General features: G+C 28.8%; 1 protein-coding gene across 2 annotated transcripts; it reads left to right on the top strand.

Annotated features, from left to right (window-relative positions):
- The first annotated feature begins 2,891 nt into the window (after positions 1–2,891).
- Positions 2,892–5,759, top strand: LOC125831202 (gibberellin-regulated protein 14-like). 2 transcript variants are annotated; one of them, XM_049510388.1, is made up of 4 exons: positions 2,892–3,002; positions 3,265–3,336; positions 3,597–3,639; positions 5,272–5,759. In XM_049510388.1, the coding sequence occupies exons 1-4, from the start codon at positions 2,940–2,942 to the stop codon at positions 5,532–5,534; spliced, it is 441 nt and encodes a 146-aa protein (XP_049366345.1). In that variant the 5' UTR covers positions 2,892–2,939; the 3' UTR covers positions 5,535–5,759. The 2 variants fall into 2 exon arrangements, with proteins under 2 accessions (XP_049366345.1, XP_049366346.1); XM_049510389.1 differs by having other exon boundaries at positions 2,924–3,002; positions 3,265–3,312.
- Positions 5,760–23,412: the final 17,653 nt, after the last annotated feature.

Raw genomic sequence — 23,412 nt, forward strand, 5'->3', positions numbered from 1 at the left:
TTTTTAAAAACACACTTAATTTTTTTTTGAAGGGGGTGAGGGGAGGGGGGGGGGCGAGGTAGGGGTTGGATAAAAGAAAATTGTAATTTGAAGTTAGAAGAGAGTTTTGGAAAATATTTTTCTTAAGTTTTAAAGAGAAGTCATTTTCCTTAAATTTAAGAAAAATGAATTGATTTGACAAACATTTAATCTAACCAAACATGAGAAAATTAAAACACAATCTTCGTTAAACAAACAAACAAATAAGTTTAGGCAAAATTAAAGATGAATCCATTTAAGCGACAATCCGTAAAAAAACTAGAGTAATTGAGTAGGTGTGTAAGCAGTGGGCCGTATATGCACGATAGAGTGTCGTAACAGGTAATTACAGCTGGACTCCAATAATCTGTATGATAGGATAGTGAAATGACAACCCTCTACCTAATCTCATCTCATCTGACATTTGTATCCTTTTGTTTCTCTTTTGGGGTTAAAAGAGTACCTACATTCACCGATAAAAGAATTTTTATCGAGCCGTAAGTATTTTTATATTCTTAATTGATAGATCTCAAATTTAAATTTTTTGGATACAAAGTTTCTTAAACTTAGGACCTTTTTAAGATAAATTTAAATTCAATCGAACTATAATGTAAATATGGTACACTAGGTGTGAAGCAAAAAAAATAAAATAGAATAGCTACATTTTTTAGATCCCCAATTTCAAAGCAAAGACCCACCTTTATTGGGCTCCGTTGTCGTTTTCATTGATATCTCTGTTGTCCTTACGTGATATCAAGACAAGTTAAGTAAAGGCCCAAAAGTACGGCCCATAATAGGACGAAGTGACCGGATATTTTTGGATCCAAAGATGATGACTCTCACTGCAACTTGCTTGCTGCCTGCAATTTTTAATTTATTAATTTTTTATTAGATTGTAAATATATTATTTTTATATTGTCATTGTTTTAATGTAAATATAAAATTTGAATGAATGAAAACTGAATTTTGCTAGACATGTAATTTGAAAAATTAGCTTTTGCCTTGCATGGGATCCTAATCTTACTCTATTCAAAAGAGTTTTAAGTTATATTCATTATTGTTTTATTATAATCATGTTATGTTTAAGTGTTAAAGTAGATAGTTTATTTCACTTTTAAGATTATAAGTTTTATATTTTAAGAAAGCAATAGATAATTTGATAATGTAAAGATGTCCTTATACTGATTGTGAAATTTAACTAAAATTTATATTCAAATTCCAAAAGAATTTTCAAAAATCTAATTGACCAAGTTGATATGGCACTCATCTTAGAGATTTCGTTTTTACGTTTTCTTTTGATCACAAGGAAAATGAAATGACATCCCAAAGATTTCCGTTATTACTTTTCCTGTTTTGGGTAATTAAAGAACGCATAGAAACCGACTAAATCCGTTTTTACTTTTTCCTTTGATCACGAGAACACATGTTTTCTCATGCAGTGTATATATGATTGTTCGGACAAAAACACCCTTATTGCAAAATATATGAAAATAGGAGATATTTTAAATTATTTTCAATATATTAAAAGGATCATTGGATTGCTAATTAGAGTTATATGCATAGATTAATTATGCATTATTTATTAAGTTACCAAAAATTTAGCTATTTATATATGAATTATTTAATTTTTTATCTTACATAAAATAATATATAAATCAAATAATGCTTTTTTGGTATACATAGAAAAACATATACTATCAAACATTAGTATTGGCAATGCTGTATTTTATGTGAACAGACAAAAAAATCAATTAAAATATTGAATAACTTATAATTAGATTCTATGTGAAAATTATTTTTCCAACCAAACAATACATAAAATTATTTAAGTTTTAATACATAAATATTAAATAACTCTTTTTCAACTAACAGCCAATTGACCTATAAGGTTTTTTTTGTTATAGTTTTTTTTTTTTTAAAAAAAGAAAAATAGAGAAGGTGTGTATTGTATGGGCAAAAAATTACCAAATGTAAAATACTTATCGCGGAGGCAGCCAGGCTTAACTACAGTTTGTGACTGAAACGAACACATGTTTTCTCAAATTTCTTAAATCGCAAATGTTCTTTTTCGTACAATTTTTTTTTTTTCAAAAAAAAAAAAGTATTTAATGTTTTTAAAGGTCATTTTAGCAAAACACAGATAGCAAAATATGTCTGCTTTCTACACCTACAAAGAATTGAAAAGATTCGTACTTAGAGGTGACATAAAAAGAGAAGCAAGTATCACATGACTAGATAGCTAAATTTAATTTAATTAATGTGAGAGAAGATATTGTCGTAGCTAGAGGTGTCAAGTAAACAAATAATTGAAACAAAATTTGAACGGATACTGAATTAATAAATAGGCGGGGGACTATTGATCCCTCCGCTCCCCCAAAATTATTTGGATTAAAAAATGATTTTAAATACCTAATAATTTTTTACTTTTCATTATTATGTGTACCTATAACAATTAACATATCAATATAAAAAAAGATAATGCTAAATGACCAGAAAATTAAAAAGTCTATAATATCTTTTCTATTTTAAAATAAACTAATCTTTTTTCTATTTTTTAATTAAAATATATTAAAGTTAGAAAGATAAAAATATTTTAAAAAATAAAATAATATAGACCAAATTTATCTTAAAAATATTCTAACAAAATCCTCATTAATCAATTTAGAGTAGCTATCGGCCTAAATTATAATTTTCCTTCAAGTTTAGAAGGTATGGAATTATAAGTAGCTCGAAATTCGAAAAGAGGTACAGAGGAGGAAACAGCTGTGTATTAGTAATGCACACAGATAGATACTATTAACCAGGGTCCCCGCCCATACATGAATCATCACATTTTTCTACTATAAAATAAAACATGGAGCTCAATTTCATTAAACTAGAGTTAACCAAAGTGTAAAAGAGGAGCTGCGGTTATAATATTCATGGCGATGGCGCTTCGTGTATTGCTTCTTTTGGTTTTGTTTTTCGCTACTGTTAAGGCACAGGTAAAAAAATCATTCTTCGTCGACCTCAACACAACTTAGCCTAATTATTGATCAGATGGTTACTCAACTAATACGTAGCTTTTTTCATAGAAAGTCAAGTTTAATTGATGGTTAAATTTTTTTATGGAGTATATAGTAATGTTGAACTAATTTGGCTTCTTTATGCGTTTACTTTTTTTATTTTTTTTATTTTGAGTTTGTTAATGAAAATTTTGTATGACTGGCTGCACAAGTGATTTATTAATTCCATGTATGCACGCAGGGTTCTATTATTGATCTCAAGGAAGTTGAAGAAGACAAACAACAACATGTTGGTCTCAGCCAGGCACTTCGTGTTCGTCTCTATTCAACTTTTCATTTAGTACTCACTATATTTCAATTTAAGTATGAGTTGACATACTATTTCTGTTGCTTTTAGACTTTAAATATGTCATAATATTTATGCGATGTACTTTTTTGGAATGGACTGATAAAGATATATTTGGTCGAATCTATTAGACTTCGTTGTTTTTGATGATTTCAGTATGGTATTTTGGAGAACTGTTTACTCGTTATCTGAATATTTGTTCTTTTTTTTTTTTTTTACCTTTCCAGGTTTTCACCAGAGGAGCCAATAGGAGGCTAGTTCAAGACATAGGTGAGTTATAAAATGCTTATTTTTTGTTTTGTGTGTATCTTGTTTTGATGTTATTTTACTTTTGTTTATGTGTTTATCACTGGATTCTAATTTTATTTTTCAACTAATTAAGAGCTATAAACACTATCCATTGAATGACAACAACTCCATGGCAGTGTTGTTACTAGTGCTACATTTTTCAAGTCAGTGGCCGTGCTTAAGCAGTAATTATTATTAATTAATTGAATAAATGCACCTCTGGTGCTTTGGTTGACTGTCACATTAATTGAATCTGCAACACAGAAATTCAATTTGCCACTTTATGACTTCCAAAGTAAAGCAGTGATGACTGATGAGGGTGACTTATTAGTTCCAAGTGTAATTTAGATTATAGATACTCTCCGTTTCTTATTACTACCGCTTTTTTGTGACAAGTAATTTTAAACATAATTTTTTTTTGTAATTTGAACAAGTACCATGGGATGGAGGGAGGGAGTATATATTAAATTTGATATTGAGGTGAAGAAATGTAGACAAAGAGATTGTTCTGTTCCCAGGGCGGAGCTAGCATAGAGTTAGGGTTCATTCGAACCCCCTTTGACGGAAAATATTACTATTTATACATAGTTAACATTATTTTTTATGCATATATAGTAGGTATTGAATCTCCTTCAACTAGTTCGTGATTTACTTCTGATTTTGAAATCCCTTATTAAAAATTGTAGCTCTGCGTATGTTCCTTGTTTTATTTACTGGGTTCCTCTACTACAAATAGCTGTTTTTTCTGGAAGACCATTTAGCACATAAAGAAAAGTTTATTTTATTTTACTTTATATGATTCAGCAAAATGTTTAAGAAAAAAAGTGCTCTAAAGCACCCTTAAACTATTTGTGATGTTATTATTCATTTTATTAAGGATAAATTAAGAATTTTAAAGTTAAATTATTTTTATATATACAAAGTTGACATTCATTTTAAGACAATTTATAAAAAAAAAAGTGAGTTATATAAATTAATAAACAAATTATTAATTTTATTCAGTTTTATCTTTTATCATTAAATTACTTCAAAAGAGTGTTCACATCTAATTGTATTCAAATTTAAATTTTTAAATATAAAACTCCAAATATTTTTTTTCTTTTAGGATGTGTGCTATATTAACAAGTGTACACCTAAGCTTGATATTATCCGATAAATATATCAGTCGCTGAAAAAGAACAGCTATGAGAGTGACTAGTCAAGTCATTAGTGATCATGTCTTTTTAGATACACACCTTGATTTTATATTTACTTGAAGTACTCAATTATTTTTTTTAGTTGTGGTACAATATGATGACATAAGGTTTATATCTTGCACATGTAGTTTTTCGTTGACTACCTTAATTAGACAGTTATTTATAAATATTGAAAAAATTCTTTTGGCCAGAAAATTTGGTCAAAATAGTAAAATAATATATTTCACACTATTTTATTTTACTTTTTTGAACATTGTTACCTTTATAATTTAAATAGATTTTAATTATAAAATCATGGAAAAAAGTATAGTTTATTTTAAAATAAAAAAAGATATTATAGACTTTTTAATTATTTGATCAATTTTTTTGGTCATTTAACGTTACCCATAAATATTCATATTTATTATTGTTGTTGCAGTTTTAAAGGTTGCAAAATACTTGAACAATGGGGATATTGCTCTAGCTCCTGCACCAGCTCCACCTCCAAGTCCATTGGACTGTGGAGGTTTGTGCAAATACAGATGCAGTTTACACTCAAGGCCCAATTTGTGTTTTAGGGCATGTGGAACATGTTGTGTTAGATGCAAATGTGTGCCACCAGGGACCTTTGGGAACAGAGAGATGTGTGGCAAATGTTACACTGAAATGACTACCCATGGCAACAAGACCAAGTGCCCTTAATTATTACTACTAGTAATTTTTTTTTATGATATTTTACAAGTGTGTGGACCTTAGCTTATTTAATTTCATCATCATATCTTATGAGATGGTACTAGCAAATCATGTCTGGCTATATTGCAGTATCTTGCTGCTAAGCCATGTGCAAGTTGCTGTTGTTTGAAAAGTATTTTATGATGTTATATGTATTATGTTTTACCCGGCTTTAAGTTAAAATATTTTTGTCTATATGTTATCACCTAGTTGACATTTGTCCTGTGCTTTTTTTCCTCTTCGAAACCTAACACCTTGTATTATTGTATCAACGTATTTTTAGCATCTTGTATGATCCAATTTGTGAAAGCACCTCCTATCAAGAATTTTCTTGCAATAAATAGTGAGAAAATCTAACTAATTATCCAATAATGTGTTCAAACATATAGGAATATATATAAATTTGACATGATTCAACGAAAGAGGTTCCAAATATTTTTCACACATTGCTGATTTTTATCATCTCTTATGAAGTTTTCACTTGTTTTTGAATCATTATCAATATTTTTAGCCATAGATAAAATCTTTACTCTCTTCTATCCCTTGCTGATAGCACATTCAAAAGCTTTCATGATAGCAATTACTTCATCAGTCATGACTTTCCCAACATATTGGATTGAGAATCTATAGACATGTTAGTTTAATCACATGATGATTACTAGAGAAACAAGAAGAACGATTTTTCAGTGCTATCATTTAAATATTGGTATTGATTAAAACAAATTTTATTCACTCCTTTAATATTAGTCTCAACAAATTTCAATCGCTTGGTAGAAAACAATTATAGCTTCTGCATGTTAGGCACGTTTTTTGGGGGAAAATACATATATAATTATTTTGAGGACTGTTATTATGGTTTGTAGTTAGATTCTGAAAAATATAACTTTGGATATTCAAAGCGTAACTTTATACATTAGATTATGAATTTGACACTAGCCCACATCTCAAGTTTTATTTTGATTATCACAATATTTCTATAAATCAAGTAGTATTATAAGCGGAATAATTTTGAACATATTCTTCACTTTTATCTGTCAGTATTTGAGTTCATCGTTAGCAATATTTGATGATAATAAACTCAACATCTTTAGCAAAGCTTGTAATTCTTGATGACAACGCAAAAGAGTGAGGATAATGTAGAGGAGCAACAACGTTTATGGGTCGTTTGGTGTGAGGGATAAGAATAAATAGTCTTGGGATAAAAAAATATAGTGCTAGGATACAAATTTGGTGTCCTATTTGGTTGCCATGTCACTACATCAAAAATATCATTAGTGGTAATTAATTCTTAATTGCCGCTAAATATGTATTTTTAGCGACAATTAGCACTCTTTACATATGTCCCTAAATCCTTTAGCGACATTGGTTGTAATGACACTTAACTAATGCCGGTAAAGACTTTATCACTAATTATTAATGTCAATATTTATTGCCGCAAAAAGTTATTTTTGTTGTAGTGTGTTTGGATAACTTATCTCACGATTTATACCATAGTGATGGGATAAGTTATCCTAGGATAATTAATTTTGGGATATCTTGTCCCAACCAAACGACCCCTTAACGTTCGTCAATACTGACTACAACTTAAATAGCTTCCAAAATGAATATAGCTTAAATAATACATATAAATTAAAATTGGCTAGGGGATGCAACTCCTGCCATTTTCCCTTTGCTTCGGGCGGAGTAGTGCCTGTACTAGACTATACTTCTTCGGCCCAAATGGTTCACTGGCCCAAGATTCTTTTTATGGGCTGAATGTTTGTTAATATCTTAAGCCGAAAGTACCATTCACACAAAAGCCCTTTAAAATTTCCAAATCCAACCTTTTTGATGGAATGCATCAAATTCCAGAAATGTCAACAACATTTATTTAGTTCTAGACATTAATAAATCAGGAATAATTACAGTCCAATGACTTTTGGTGATATAGTTTACAAAATAGCCAACAAATATAAAGTTTATGTATATTTAAATGTCTACATATACTATACACCTAATATACATTATGAGTGTTTATTATGTACATTTCGATCTTGATAAAAAAGTTACGTCAAACCATACATTATGGTAAGTTTCCCGTGCTATATTTGCTATTATTGCATGTAGTGCCTAATTCCAGCCACGCCTACAAACACACAGGTTGATATGTATGTGATGATTATGCAAGAAAAAGTAAGCAGTATGTGAAGAATCATGACGTTTTCTGTTTTTTATTTTTTTTAATACGTAACGCTATAGAAGTAGTTGAGCATATTGTTTTGTTCTCTATTTTATACTTGTCAGTATTAGGTAGCTCATGAATCACGGCTCTAGCCTCCCTCATGAACCATGTCACACACTACATGTATCTTTCTAAATTGATATATTTAACATCACACATCATCTAAGTTGACATATATTTTGCCAATCGCATAAGCATATGCATCATCTATATGCAAGAAATTCGTCTTCCATAGTAGCGTATCTAAAATTTCTAAAACATGCATGAGTTCATACTAAAGAAAAGAGGGGGGGAAAGTACTACGTAATCAACCTCTATTTGACTATTTCTTTGAGTAAATAATTCAACATTCAATCTTTTTATAGAAAAAAATGGGTGTCAACATGTCATATTAGATCAATATTAAGAAATATCTAATTTTACATAAGAGCGAGATGATACCTAAAAAAAAAAAACTATTAGTAGTCTTAATTACCACATCCCCAAACTTGGCTATTTGATGGTCCTTATCTCCCCTCACCATCTCATCCTAAGATAGTATCCTGCCACATATTTTTTTGTCCACAGGGAATTTTATAAAATAAAAATATTTTATTCTACTTTTAAAATTAATTTTATATTTTGTTTTCGGGCCAAATCAGTAAAAAAAACTTTGTTAGAACAAAACTTTTTAAGCAATAAAAATTATTATGGTAAAAATAATAAAATTGTCGCCATTATTTAACAAGAATTTACTTGAAAAATATAAAGATATATCGTTGAAATTGATAGTCATTACACCTAATTAAAAAATATAATTAAGAATTATACTGTTGAAACAAATTTGTTATTTTGCTAAAACTTTTTATTTTACTAAATATAAATGAGCTCTAATCATTTTCTTTATATTTATAGTTAGGCCTTAAAAAATAATAACAGTTAAACGAATAGTAATTGAAGATTTGAATCTAACCAAGAACTAAAAAAGTACACAATTGCAATTTCATTATTTAGGTTTAATCTTTCTTTATGAGACTAAAAATAATAAAATTCAATTTTTTAAAATTGATTTCGGCTGGAAATGAGAATACATAATTAAAATAAAGTCATTGCATCTGAATAGAATTCATAGTTGGTACTTCATTATTTTTAACAAAACTAATTTTATTGGGCTAAAATAATGAAGTTCTATAGCCTTGTTTTTTTAATGGCATAATACATATATTGAACCCTAAACTTGACTTCAAATTTTAACTTTGACCTCCAACTTTCATAGTGCACAAATAGGCACTTTAACTATCCTACCTTTAAATAAATAAACACACGATTTTTGGAGTCAAAGAGCGTGAAATGCAAACCTTCCACGTGTATTAGTGAGCCACTCAATAGCTGCCAACTAATTAAATATTTTACACGTCTATTTTAGAACTAAAAAAATCAAAATTAATTTTAATTTATATACAAGAATCAAAATTAATTCCTCCTAATGGTTTTTAGAGCTTAGAGGTTTGTTGATGGCTGGCTTCTTGGTTTAGGTATTTGTAGTTGTTGGGTCTGTTTTCATGGGGTTTGGGGGGTCATTTGGTCGCCGGAGATGGCGGATCTGATGGGTTTGGGGTCAGGTATTTGGTGGGTTTAGCGAGCTCGAAGCTCGTTTGCTTCATGGGTTGTGCTCCGGTGTGGAGGAAGAAGGAGAATGGCTGGGTTGGAGGTGTTTGGAGTTGGGAGCTGCTGGTTGTTTGAGGTTGATGCCAGCTTGCTGGTGGTGGCGTGAGCGGAGAGAAGAAGAAGAAAATGAATGGAGGTTTTGGGTGGTTTCAAGTGGTGTTTGCTGGCCGGAAAAGGGAGGTTTTTACTGTTGTGGGACTCAAAAATTACTCCTCACTCGCGCAGAATACGTGCACATCACGCGTTTTACCAAGTAGGATTCGCGTGTTTATTTATTAAAAGATTGGATAGTTAAAGTGCTTGTTTGTGCACTATGAAAGTTGGAGGTCAAAGTTAAAATTTGAAGCCAAGTTTAGGGTCCAATATATGTATTATGCCTTTTTTAATTGGCCTGAAAAATAAAAATACATTGTTAAAATAAATAGTTGAGAGTTGATCATGTGTGGTCAGTTTCTTTGCTCCATCAAAGACCAATATATGGAAAAATCGAGAGAGATAATGAAGACTACTAATAATGTTGATTGAATTATATAAAAATAATAATGTTTCTTCTTAATTACTAGCTGAATATTTTCTTTGTTATGCAAAATTAATGTTTTTTTTCCTCAAGTTAATATATGCATGGGGATTAATACTCAGACGATTACATGAAATTATTTGATGGAAATATATAGTAGTAATATTTAAAATGAGACCTAAAGAATATAAGTACAGGATATTTTTAAAAAGATAGGGAGAATTATTTAGACACAGAATACAATGTAATAATTTCTTAATTAATTACTCATTCATTCAGATTCAGGTATAGTATTTTGTTTAGTAGTTAATTATTGGTAGTGCTGAAACATTCTTTATGATATGGGATCAGATAATTTGATATGAAAATTGAGAAATCAGTAGAAGCCAATGAACATGTTCCATACAATAGTCTGCCCATGCACATGCAAAGATAGACACTCCTTTATATTTAGTGTCACAGACTCACAGTACTTAGCTATCTCTCTGAGCTCTTTCAAAAGCCATGCATATTATATTGTCGATCTGTGATCATCCGACTAAATTCAATATGTTATTTGTATAGTTCTTAAAATATATTCAGTATTATCTAAAGATATTCATGATTAAAAGAAATTGAGTGGTGCACTGATTGAAAGTTGGTTAAGCAGAATAGTAGTCAAAACATGTAAACTTATGATATTTTTTGTGATAAAATAATTAGTTATCTTTTAATTATCACTACAAGATTTTATATTTTTTCTTTAAAAGCAATAATATATACGTCTGTCATCTTCAAATTCTGAATTCACCTATTAATGAGACGTATACCAGCATGAATTATGCAAGTATGGGACCTCTTAGCACATGCACAATGAAGACAATACGTAACGTAGGCTCCAGAAGACCAACGATTTTTTCAAGATTATTTTCATTAGGAAGATACCTCTCACTTTCCTAGGTAACGACATCCTTCACAAACCCTAACTTTACGTACCATCTCTAGTTCTCTTCTATTCTATATAATATTCGGACAAACTAATTCATATTTGATACTATCCGATGCGATTCTAAGTTATGTTAGGATTGAAATAATTAGGTGTCATGTAAAAGCTAATAAAGTAAACTTCGAATGATCATAAATAAGAAGACAAACAAGAACTATATCAAAAGATATGTACAAACATTATTTATCGTGGTTCAATCCATCGACCTACATCCATAAAAGGAGATGAACAATTCACTATATAAATATGAGAGTACAAAATATCGAGAGAAGTAACCACACACAATTCACTTGTGTCTCACTGTTTCCTCCCTACATAAAACACTCAAAACCCCTAGGACTACATTTGAATGCTACTATGTTTTAAAGGAATGTACCTCTATTTATAGAATCATAAACTTTTTTCCTACAAGAAAAGAACTAGCCAAATATGAAGTTTACATGTTTTCCTTTTCCTAAAAGAAAAACCCAATTATGATAAAAAAAATAAATAAGGGCAAATACCCAACAAGTTATGTGTTTCGAAATTTAGGATAGGATTATGATTGAGTGATTACTTATACATATTTAGTAGATTATATTTTTGAAGACAAGTATCTAGCTTATTTGAACTAAAATTATTGAAATCTATCAAACGTCGAACCCTAACTCATGGTTTAAATCCACCCATATACTGCAATCATTTTAGCGTGTAAAATATGTGATGTATAGTTGACTGTTGTGCTCAAAATATTTTAAAATAAATTTAGATAGCTCTATATAACAAGCGTAAACGCAATGAACATATTTAGTAACATATCTTTCTTCTTATTTGTTGACTTTATAACATCAATGGAGTGGAGGCAGTTAAAATAAAAAAATACAGTAGTACGCATGTAGTTAATATTAGTACTTGAATTTCAAATTATAGTTAAAGAAGAAAGCTATCATTATTAAAAAGGTTGACGGGACTGGATAAGTGCATCCAAGTATTCCTTTTCTTTTGTCTTCACGGATCATATATATTTTTATCGCAATTAAAATGGAGTTAAGCTTTTGGGTTGGAGCACCAACCTGTATATATTAGTGATATAATAGAGATGGTAACAATATGGATCATATATAGACTATAGTCCTTTTATACTGTCTTAGTTTTACTCTACTTCTTCATATTGAGGGGTGAATTTACTCAATACTCCTAGAAAATAAAATTGTCTTAAGCACTTATCTTTAATATTAAGTAATTAATGTTGAAGGTAAAATATAAAAAATATATATGTTTTTCTCCTAATATGTTAAAAATGACAAGTAAACGAAAAAGAATATTTTTAGTATAGTGGACAAGTAAAAGTGAACATAGGGGAGTTTTTTTTTCTTTTTAAAAAAAATGGGGGTAGGAGAGGGAATTAAAATGTGGGAAATTGAGCCTTCACCAAGACAGTTCAAATAGTCAATCAATTAAGCTACCAAAATTCTCCGGAGAGTAGATTCCAATTAATTATTCTACTTTAAAACAGAACACTTAGCCAATTTAGATGTATCTTTGGTTTTAAGTTTCAACCAATTAAAAGGAGGAATCAATGGAAGTTGGATATATAAAGTAGAATAAACTAGTGCAATTATTTACGAGCAGTACTACTTTGTCAATTATAATTGTTTTGACAAGTTGAGCAGTACCGTTATATATGGTGTGTAATGATTATCATCGTGATGAAAAGATAGGAATCATTCTACAGTGAGATTCTTCTTGTTGAATGACATATATTGATTTTTATAGACTATAGTCTCAAGTAAATATACAAAGTTTTTTCCTTTTTTGATTTTTTGATAACTCGAATTCACAATCATAAGATTAGAGATGAATGATGCTTACCATCTGAGTAATTTTCTCTCGTGAAGTACATTAATAATTGAGTTCATATTTAAAAATGAGATAATTACACTTCCTAGCCGTTGGGATGATAATACTATTAAGATGCAAGGAATCAATAATTGTTCCCCAAAAACTCTATAGGCAGCCATTAGTGTAGCTAGGTCGAAGCTTTAAAATATGAAAATTGAATTTTTATAAATAAGCTTTGTTTCAAGTGAGCTTTGTCACAAATTATCGGGTCCCATTGAGGAAACTAAATATGAATTTTGGGGTGACTTAGTGTAATTTTGTGATGTTTTGGATGAATCTAAAGACTAAATCAATTTTTATATAGTAATATATTATATTGTAAAGTATATTATATATGTTTGTTTATAAATATCTCTTATAATTTTGTATAAATATTATTTATTGATATATAATATTGTATATCAAGTTTTTAAACATTGTTATAAAAAAATACATCAAAATTTTGTTTATGATATATACCGATGTATAATATTGTATTTTAAAACATTTTTATCCGAAAATAGTGAAAGAAAAATTATGTTGCGTATAGTACATACTCTTTAAATTAGGATAACGACGCCTCAAAAAACAAAACAAAAAAAACGAATTTGTTTTGTAATGTGTCTATCATTTATTTTAGGGGGAAACCTAACTTGTTTTGTTTAATATATCAATAATTTTGAGTCCACACAATTAATGGTGGAGTTAAATTTTCGTTGAGGAGGTTAAAAAAAATCTATGCGAAATAGTGTTGGCAAATAAGTCGTATCAAATTTCAAACTAATTCATGCGCCAACTAGATTCGGAACCCCTATAGTTAATTACTGAATCAAGCTTTTTACTTGTGTTGAAGGAGTTTAAATGTTTAATACACTACTAAAAATTTGTCAAAAAGAGACGGACTGTGTTGCTTTTTTGGCCAAAAGCGACGCAGTCAATCTCGTCGCTTTTTCAAAAGTGATGGACTGCGTCGCTTTTGATTATTTTTTGTAAAATTATCTTTTTTGAAGAATGCGACGTTGTCCGTCACTTTTTTTTATTATTTAAAAAAAAGACGAAGTCCGTCGCTTTAATTAAATTTTTATTTTTTTAGAATCTTGTAAAGCGACGGACAATGAGACGCCGTCCGTTGCTTTTTTGGAAATAAAATTTTGAAAAATCCAAAGCGACGAACTAAAGGACCATGTCCGTCGCTTTTCTGGATTTTTAAAAAAAATTAAATTAAGAAAAGCGACGTACTAAAGGACCCTGTCCGTCGCTTTACTGGGTTTTTAAAAAATAAAATCTAGAAAAGCGACGGACAAACCACCCTATTCGTTGCGTTTTTTGCAATTTTTTTCAGTTTCTACTGCCCACCTGCAAAAGCAATTCAATTTAGTTCAGCCCCAATCAAACACAAAACATTGTAAAGAAGCTACACAAAATATAAACAACAAACTTAAATTAACATTCAAAAATATCTGAATCACAATTTAAAGACTTATAATGTCTTTCAAAATTCGTTTCAAAATTACAAATAGTTCATAAAGACTATATTTTATCAAGATTTCAAAAGTTCAACCTAATAATTAGTTCATAAATTTTATAAATCAAGATTTCTAAAGTTCACAACCTTAAGTTTAAAATCCTACAATAATTCAAGATTTCTAAAGTTCACAACTTAAAGTTCTAAAATCCCACAATAATTCAAAATTTCTAAAGTTCACAACCTAAAGTTCTAAAATCCTAAAATAATTCAAGATTTCTAAAGTTCACAACCTAAAGTTCTAAAATCCCACAATAATTCAAGTTCTCTAAAGTTCATAACTTAAAGTTCTAAAATCCTACAAAAATTCAAGTTTTCTAAAATTCATAACTTAAAGTTCTAAAATTCTACAATAATTCAAGATTTCTAACGTTTCACAAACTAAAGTTCTAAAATCCTACAAAAGTTCAAGTTTTCTAAAGTTCACAACATAAAGTTCTAAAATTCTACAATAATTAAAGATTTCTAACGTTCACAATCTTATAAACTTCTAAAATCCTACAAAAATTCAAGTTCTCTAAAATTCACAACTTTAAGATCTAAAATCCTACAATAATTCAAGATTTCTAAAGTTCACAACTTAAAGTTCTAAAATCCCACAATAATTCAAGATTTCTAAAGTTCACAACCTAAAGTTCTAAAATCCTACAATAATTCAAGATTTCTAAAGTTCACAACCTAATTAAAGTTTTAAAATCCTACAAAAATTTAAGTTCATATCTAATTTCTAGAATTTCTAAGTTCAAGAATTTCCTGTTAGGGTTTTGCTTTGATTTTCTTACCTTATTTGAAGTTTATTTTTTCCTAAAAGAAAAGACAAAACATTAACATAAATGTTTTTACTTTTTTCTAAAAGGAAAATATAATTTTCTTCCATATTTGGTTTATTCTTTCCTTAGAGGAAAAGTTTGGAGATCTATAAATTAAAGATCCCTATTCTCAAAGTTGAACACAAGAACATCCACAATGTAAACATTTAAGAGTTTTGTTTACGGGGAGGTTTTCTTTACAATTTTAATATTTTTTTATTAGTTTTCAATATGTAGGCCAATTGGCCAAATTCCAAATAATAACATTTTGATTTTTAGTATAAGTTTTTGTCATCTGATTTGTCAACCATATAATTTGCAATTATAAGTTTCTGCATGCCGCCCTATTCACATTCATAACCAAACAAGCGGTATCAGAGCACATGGTTCAATGATCCAATGGTTCAACAAGATTGAAGAAAGGCTCAAGTGGCTTCAAATCAATTTGCAACAAATTTGATGATAATGAAGATTTTTGTCAAGCTACATGTGGAGAAGAAGTTTTAACCATATTTCAACATATCTGTTGCTGCAATTTTTAAAAATAAAAATGAAATATTTTAAAACCATTTTTAACCCATATATTTTAAACCTTATTTTAAAACATGGCAAGCAACAGTGATGACGACTAGGTAAAGAACAAAGATTATCATGCAATTGAAGAAGGCAGATCAAGTTTTGTCAAGAAAATCCAGCCAGAAGGGGATATTTGTTAGGGTTTTGCTCTGATTTTCTTACCTTATTTGAAGTTTATTTTTTCCTAAAAGAAAAGACAAAACACTACCATAAATGTTTTTACTTTTCTCTGAAAGGAAACTATAATTTTCTTCCATATTTGGTTTATTCTTTCCTTAAAGGAAAAGTTTGGAGATCTATAAATTGAAGATCTCTATTCTCAAAGTTGAACACAAGAACATCCACAATGTAGACATTTAAGAGTTTTGTTTACGGGGAGATTTTCTCTCTACAATTTTAATGTTTTTTTTATTAGTTTTCAATATGTAGGCCAATTGGCCAAATTCCAAATAATAATATTTTGATTTTTACTATAAGTTTTTGTCATCTGATTTGTCAACCATATGATTTGCAATTGTAAGCTTCCGCATGACGCCCTATTCACCTTCATAATCCAACATTTCCAAGTTCAAGAATTTCTAAGTTCAAGAATATAATTCAAGTAACCCAATTTTCAACAACAATATAATACATATAGGCACAAATACAATGGAAAATTGAAAAATTCAACTAATCCCTAACTTCTAGCTTCTAATTATTTGTTAGTTCTAACTTCTAATACCTAATTTACAATCATATTTTAAAATCCCCAATTTTTCTAACTTCAACTTTCAAACTTACTAAATTCAAGAACTTCTAAGTTGGAAAATTCAACTAATCTAATTTCAACTTTCATATACTATCCAATATTTTTCTAACTTCAAAGTAATCTAACTTTCATATACAATTCAATGTTTTTCTAACTTCAACCGTCAAACACACAAAATCCAAGAATTTCAAAGTTGGAAAATGCAACTGATCTAACTTCTAACTTTATAACTTCTAATTATTTGTTATTTCTATCTTCTAATACTCAATTTAGAAGAAAACCCTAAAATAAAAAATTCTCAATTCTCTACCTAACTAACAATAATTAAATATACAAATTAACAATTGAATAACACAATTCATCAAACTAAAACAATATACTAATTTATAACAAATCAAATATTACTAGAATTGAAAAAAACTAAAATTATACCCTAACCTTAACAAGCTAAGGAAAAGAGGCAGTGGGGACGACAGGTGACGGCGCAGACGGGGCAAGGCAGCGACGAGACTAATGCTCAATGAGAGAAGGGCGACGGCGGCGTGGGGCAGCGGCGCAACAGTTTGGTTTTAGAGAGAAGGGAGAGAAGAGAGATGGGAAAATGGGGGGAAAACCCGCTTTTTGGTTCAACATAATATTTAAAAAGCGACGAACAATGTCTCTTTGTCCGTTGCTTTTTAAATAATATTTGACCTAAATTTTGACTAAAAAGTGACGGACTAAGAGACGCTGTCCGTCGCTTTTTAAAAATGTTTGACTAGATATTTTGACCAAAAAGCGACAGACTAAGAGATGCCGTCCGTTGCTTTTTAAAAAAACTAATTAATAAAATAAAATAAATTAAATTAAAAATGACGGACAACGTGGTTATTGTTTAATTTATAAATAATTTTTTTATTAAAAAGCGACGGATAACGTCTCTATATATATTAAATATATAATTATTAATTATATATATATTTAGCGCAATTCGCGAAAAAAAGCGACGGACTAAGAGATGCCGTCCATCGCTTTTTGTAAAATAATTTAAAAAATAATTATTTTTATTATAAAGCGATGGACAATGTGGCAAATGGCATCACTTTTTGGAGCGACGCCATCCGTCGCTTTTCTATCCGTCGTTTTTAGCAATTTTTTAATAGTGATATTAAATATGTAAACATTAAATATAGATTTGATCAATATATATATATTATAATTTTTTAATTCAGAGAATTTGAATGAACCTTGTGTTGCATAATTAGGAGTAGGAGGCATGTGATGGTTGTACTGTTGTACATGCATAACATTCCAATAACTGCACACAGCTCCTTCCCTTACTAAACATAACTAATGTTTCACATAATATACGTATCTTTTTTGAATCTCTCACTTTTATTTTATCTCTCACGGGTCAATCTTTTTTATTACACGATGGTGATGGGTCGATGTTAGTGTGATCATTGGAATTACGTGGAAGATCTATCAGACAAGTTTAATTTCAGTAGGTTCTTGGAAACTATTCTATCTGAAATTCTAGTTAATATTTATATAAGGTAATATAATTCAATGAATTCATAGGATATTCACACAAAGATTAAGATGTGGCCGATCGAACTCTTCTTGAGTCTTGATAATCAAATACTTCAAAATTATCTACAAAATTAAATCCTTTCATAGAGATCAAATAAATTTCAAGGATAGGTCTAAATTGTCTTAGTTCTAGAAACATGTCAATATACATCCTCAAATCACAGAGAAATCTCAAGTGAAAAGAATCAAAGGACATAACGACTATCAATAATTAGCGACTTATAAATTTTGTAGCTAAAAAATATAAATTTCATGCTAATCCCATCAAGCTACAAAGTAGCAGCGGATTATAAATTAGCTAGGAGAATATTTAGCTATGAATTAGCTAGGAATTGCCGATTTAATTCCGTAATTAAATTCATATTTTCTTGTGATTTGATAAATATATCTATACTCATAATCTTGATCTTGATGAATAAAATTACATTTATTTTTCAAAGTTAAAACAAAATGTCTGCCCAATTTTTTTCCTTTGGGCCCAGTTGATCGTAGCTACCGTTACGATAGGCTTTAATTTAAAGAAATTGAAGACACAAAGATTGTTGGACCCTCTTTTTTTGTTTTTTAAGAAAATGACACATATACATACGTAAATAATGGCTTATATTGTCTTTATCAATAAGCAAAAATCATTTCAATACAAGGAAGTTTCGCAGAACCCTAGTTTTTTTTGTTTCTTTCTTTGATTTATTCTTCAACAAGCTACGTGTCAAATTAAATCACTGGTTCGTCGTCCTTTATTGTTTTTGTTCGATTCTTCATTAAAGAAGGATTATGATATATATATATTTAAATAAAAAATCTGGAGATATATAAATTAATACTGTATATGTAGTTAATTAATTTGAAGTGGAATTTGCGTCCCTCTTAACTCAAGGTTCGATTTGAAAAATACGTTACTTTAATGAGATATTATTCATGAACATCATATAAATTATCCTAAATAAAATATTTAAATTGTTATTGATTGGTATATAAAAAAATGGTGCTCTTGGTTAGGCACCTTATAGTCTAATATAATTCAATGAGATCTCGTTCAAATTATGTCAAGTCAAATCAAATAATTCGTGTTGAGTCCCATAACAGTTTATTACGGATGAGAAGAACATATTATCTTGAATAGTTCATCTAATGATCTCATTCTTTTTAAAATTAAATTCGGCGAATCGGCACAACTTCATTCCTTTTAACGCTGCGAAAATGTGTCCACACATTGTACTTCCAAGATAGTACATAAGTTGTGTACAAACAAGAGAAGTTTAGTACAAAAAAATTATATGGAATGTGTTGTTTCACTCTACCTTTAAAATTTTAAATTATGTGACTTGTGCTAACTCCTTTTTGCTAAAATCTAGAATGGAGCCCTCTAAGATATGGCATTGTACACTTTAAAACTTAAAAGTACTAGGTGATAAATATAATTCACGAAAAGCTTATAGTAAACGTTTGATGAGAAAGGCATATTTCGAGTTGGGAAAATAATTAATGATGAGTAGAAGATTAAAGTTTTATAATCCACTAATTAATAACACCCGCACGTGTATTTACACAATCTAACTTGTATTAGAAAAAATGAAAAAAAGGGGAAAAGAAAAAAAGGTAGGTATTATTGTATGTGATTATTATTAATTAGTAGAATCTATGAAAGTCTCATGAGTCATAAGTAGTTTTTTGTTTATTACTAATTGTATTCCTTGATGTTACTTTTACCATATTTGGTAGCTTTTGTTATTACCTCAGCTGCTTCTTTTTTTCAACATAAAAAATTGAATCTCAAAATATAAGTGGGGCCATAATCTTTTGAGAATGCAACATGGAAACCACAGAAGAATCCAATGTCCATTGTTAGGCCAACGAAATAGAAACAAGACCTAACTTTGTATGATGGTGAGAGGTAAAATTACAAATATATCTAGGGGGTGGATTAATAATGTTTTGATTTTGTATGATTGAGTTGCGATTTTTTTTTCGATACTTTATATTTGAGCCCAATTCTTTCTGATTAAATTATTTTTTTTAGTATATATAATTATTCTGAAACAATTAAGAGATTTTTTAGAGACATAACATACTTGATTATGGGGTTAATTCAATATGTTCTTCTTCCACAAAGATGATCTTTTCAAAGAATTCACTCTCTTTTCCTTTTTATAGTTGTTCCAAGTGTGAAATTGGTAAATGAAAAAAAAAAGATGCAAACTTGAGCCTTCATTTTCCTTTAATTTTATAATTTGAATTCACTTAATGTTGAAATTCGTAAACGTGACAAATATTTTCATACAAACTTAAAAACTTTACTATCCAAGGCATCTCCATTTCGAAAAAATGATAATATCGTGTTTAAATGATATGATACAAGAAACCTATGGTGAGAAAATATGTCAAATATCTCCATCAACATCTCAATGGTTATTTTTTGGGGTAATAATAATAGGGCACTTGCAACTTACCTTCTTAAAAACATGACTCTAACGCTTGAGACATTCACAAGAATGAAAGGTTCCAAAAAAGTGTGAAGCTGGCCTGGTTCTTTAATTAATAATATTCATCATCGATCAACCTTGAATATAGTTATATATACTATATATATATATGTATCCTTGTTTGTTTCTGATTGTCGATTTCTGCATTTAAAACATTCCTTTTCAAATATTTGTTCTCATTCTGACTCTTGCAGAGGTGGGGGTCAAAATGTTTTTTTATTAACACATATCAAAATATAGACAACAACAACTGTTATTTATTTATTAAAAAAATTTACAAAATAAAGTTTGAGGAAGGTAGACAAAGTTTATATCTAATGTATCTGATAAGGAGCTATTTCAGTGAATTTATACTTCCCTCAGATAACAACAATTGTTAAATATTTATTAAAAAATTTACAAAATAAGGTTTGAGGAAGGTAGACAAAGTCTATATCTAATAAGGAGATTTTTCAAGTTTCGTAAATTCATGTTTTTTTCTAAATCATATATAGTATTGTTATATTTTCTAAAAAAAAATCATTAAATATAGATGTTTAAACCTACCTCAAAGAATCATATAATGTAGTGATGATTATTTGTACTTTAATCTTTCAATTTTCCCAAGTCTTTCGCATTGAAATTTCAAAAAAAATAAATTGCGCTATGATTTATTTATATATTTAAACCAGATATGTAATATCTTTTTAGTTTTTATTTATACCTTAATCTTTCAATTTTCCCAAGTCTGTCACATTGAAATTTCAAAACATAAAAAAAAACGCTATGATTTGTTTATATATTTAAACTAAATATGCAAGTTAAAACTAATAGTACTAGCTGATATAGTATATAGTCAATAGGTTTAATCGTGTACGTATATATATAAGAATTTTTTTTTGACTTACAATTTTGAAAGTTTGATGGGTATAGTGATAAGAAACTAAAGGTAAAACAACTTAACTTTATATCTTAGATCCACATTTTTGTAATATGTTACTCATCCTCTCAAAGTCCTGAATATGCCTCAGAGGATATAGAGTACGTAAATCTTACATTTACCTTGTGTTGGTAGCGAAACTGTTTTCAAAATAATAATGAAAAAAAATAACAGTGAACAAACATGAAACCTAATAGAAAATCAGTATAAATCATACGAGCAAGAAACAATAACATTAGAAAAATTGCATGATCACCTAAACATAATAAACAACGGGTAATATCACATAACAAAAGCAAGAAACAATATGAATAAGACATGCTATCACAACTCCAACCCTGTCGAAGAGCAAGACAACACTCAACTACCTACTAACTTTTATCCTAAGTCACGACCTCCCATACCTTCTTATGTAAGATCATATCTTCGGTAAGTTAAGTTACAACATATTCTAAAATTGAATCACCTAAAATTTTTTAAAAGTAATAAGCTAAAGTTATGACACATTTTAAAGTCGAATCACATAAAATAAATAGACACACATAAAAAAATAAAGGAAATTAGCACACACAGAGAAATAATAATAATAATAATAATAATAATTATTATTATTATTATTAGTATTAAAATTTGATCTATTTAAATAATGTAATTTTTTTCATAGCATAAGGTGCCTCTACCACAAATATTCAATCAGTATGAGGAAAAATATTTTCTCTTGAAAATAATTTCATAAAAATAAAAGAAATGACTTCCCTATGAAAATTATTTTCACATTAATTATGTCCTCTTCTCCATCCCGCCCTTCATCTTTAATTCTATTCCAGTAGCCTCAATCTTCACAATTTTTATCTCGTACCTTTTTATTTCTCACCTCATCTTTTATAATGTTGTCTAGATTACATTAAATACAGAAAAAAAAAACAGTTTTCTTCCTACCAAACAAGTGAACAAGTGCTACATTGAAGAACAAATAAAGTTTAAACTACTTGGTCAAGTTTCGATCCCTTTTTTTTTTTTTTTTTAACTCTTTCATTAGAAAATGAATTGTTATTTGGAACGTTCGATACCTTTTACGCCTAATGCCCTAGTATATTTTAATAGTATTATGCCTTAAAAACACTGTAGCATTTATTTATCTGAATAACCGATCGTTATATTTCATATTTCATAAAAGTATTGCTTAAACTGTAATTATTTTCTTTTTAAAATGTACTAAAAAGAAATGTATGATACATAAATTAATTAAGATTAGAAAGATATGAAAGTAATTTAAATTGGATAAAAATCTATCTGACACAATACCTAAACCATAAAATCTAATTTTATATGCTAAACCTTATTAAAAATGAGAACCTTATTTGGTCAAGTCCTAACTACATATGAAATATTTTTGAGACATGTGCTATCCATTGTTTGCACTTTCCGTTATATTTTACTTTGACTGAGTCGATTATCACACTTAATTTTTATATTTCATTATTAATAAATCTCTTTTCTTATCATTATCGATCTAAAAATTGCTAAGTTAAATATTTGACTAACACATACCTAATGAATATAAGTTTAATAGATATACTAGTAAGGAGGTAAAGATCGCTTGAATCCATTATCGGCAGGCTAAAAAAACAGGCTGAAAAAATGACAATTAAAAATTCATTGAAATTCTCACTTTTTATACTTTTTAAAATTTGAGTTTTGGAATAAATAATAACTATTCCACTCACTTTGTTGCTATACATAATATACAAAATTACTTACCTAATTAACAATTAATATCAAAATATAGTAGAAATACATTATTCGTAGTGGTTTAATAAAGTCTTTCTTTATAAGTATTAAAAAACAATGGGTGCTAACTTAATTTAAATGAAATTCATTAGGACTAGAAGTTGTACCTAACTACTTCTAATTTGTCATTAGATAACCATACTTTTTTTTTCAAGAATAAGAAAAAGGAAGAGTAAATATATCGAAAGGTCATCT

The sequence above is a fragment of the Solanum verrucosum genome, unplaced genomic scaffold, assembly GCF_900185275.1.
Source record: "Solanum verrucosum unplaced genomic scaffold, falcon-dt-bn FXZP01000049.1, whole genome shotgun sequence".
Lineage (NCBI taxonomy): Eukaryota > Viridiplantae > Streptophyta > Magnoliopsida > Solanales > Solanaceae > Solanum > Solanum verrucosum.

Coding starts and splice junctions, on each gene's coding strand:
- LOC125831202 (XM_049510388.1), top strand. CDS start 2,940: ATGGCGATGGCGCTTCGTGTATTGCTTCTTTTGGTTTTGTTTTTCGCT. Junction 3,337..3,596: donor GTCTCAGCCAGGCACTTCGT/GTTCGTCTCTAT, acceptor TTACCTTTCCAG/GTTTTCACCAGAGGAGCCAA. Junction 3,640..5,271: donor GAGGCTAGTTCAAGACATAG/GTGAGTTATAAA, acceptor TTGTTGTTGCAG/TTTTAAAGGTTGCAAAATAC.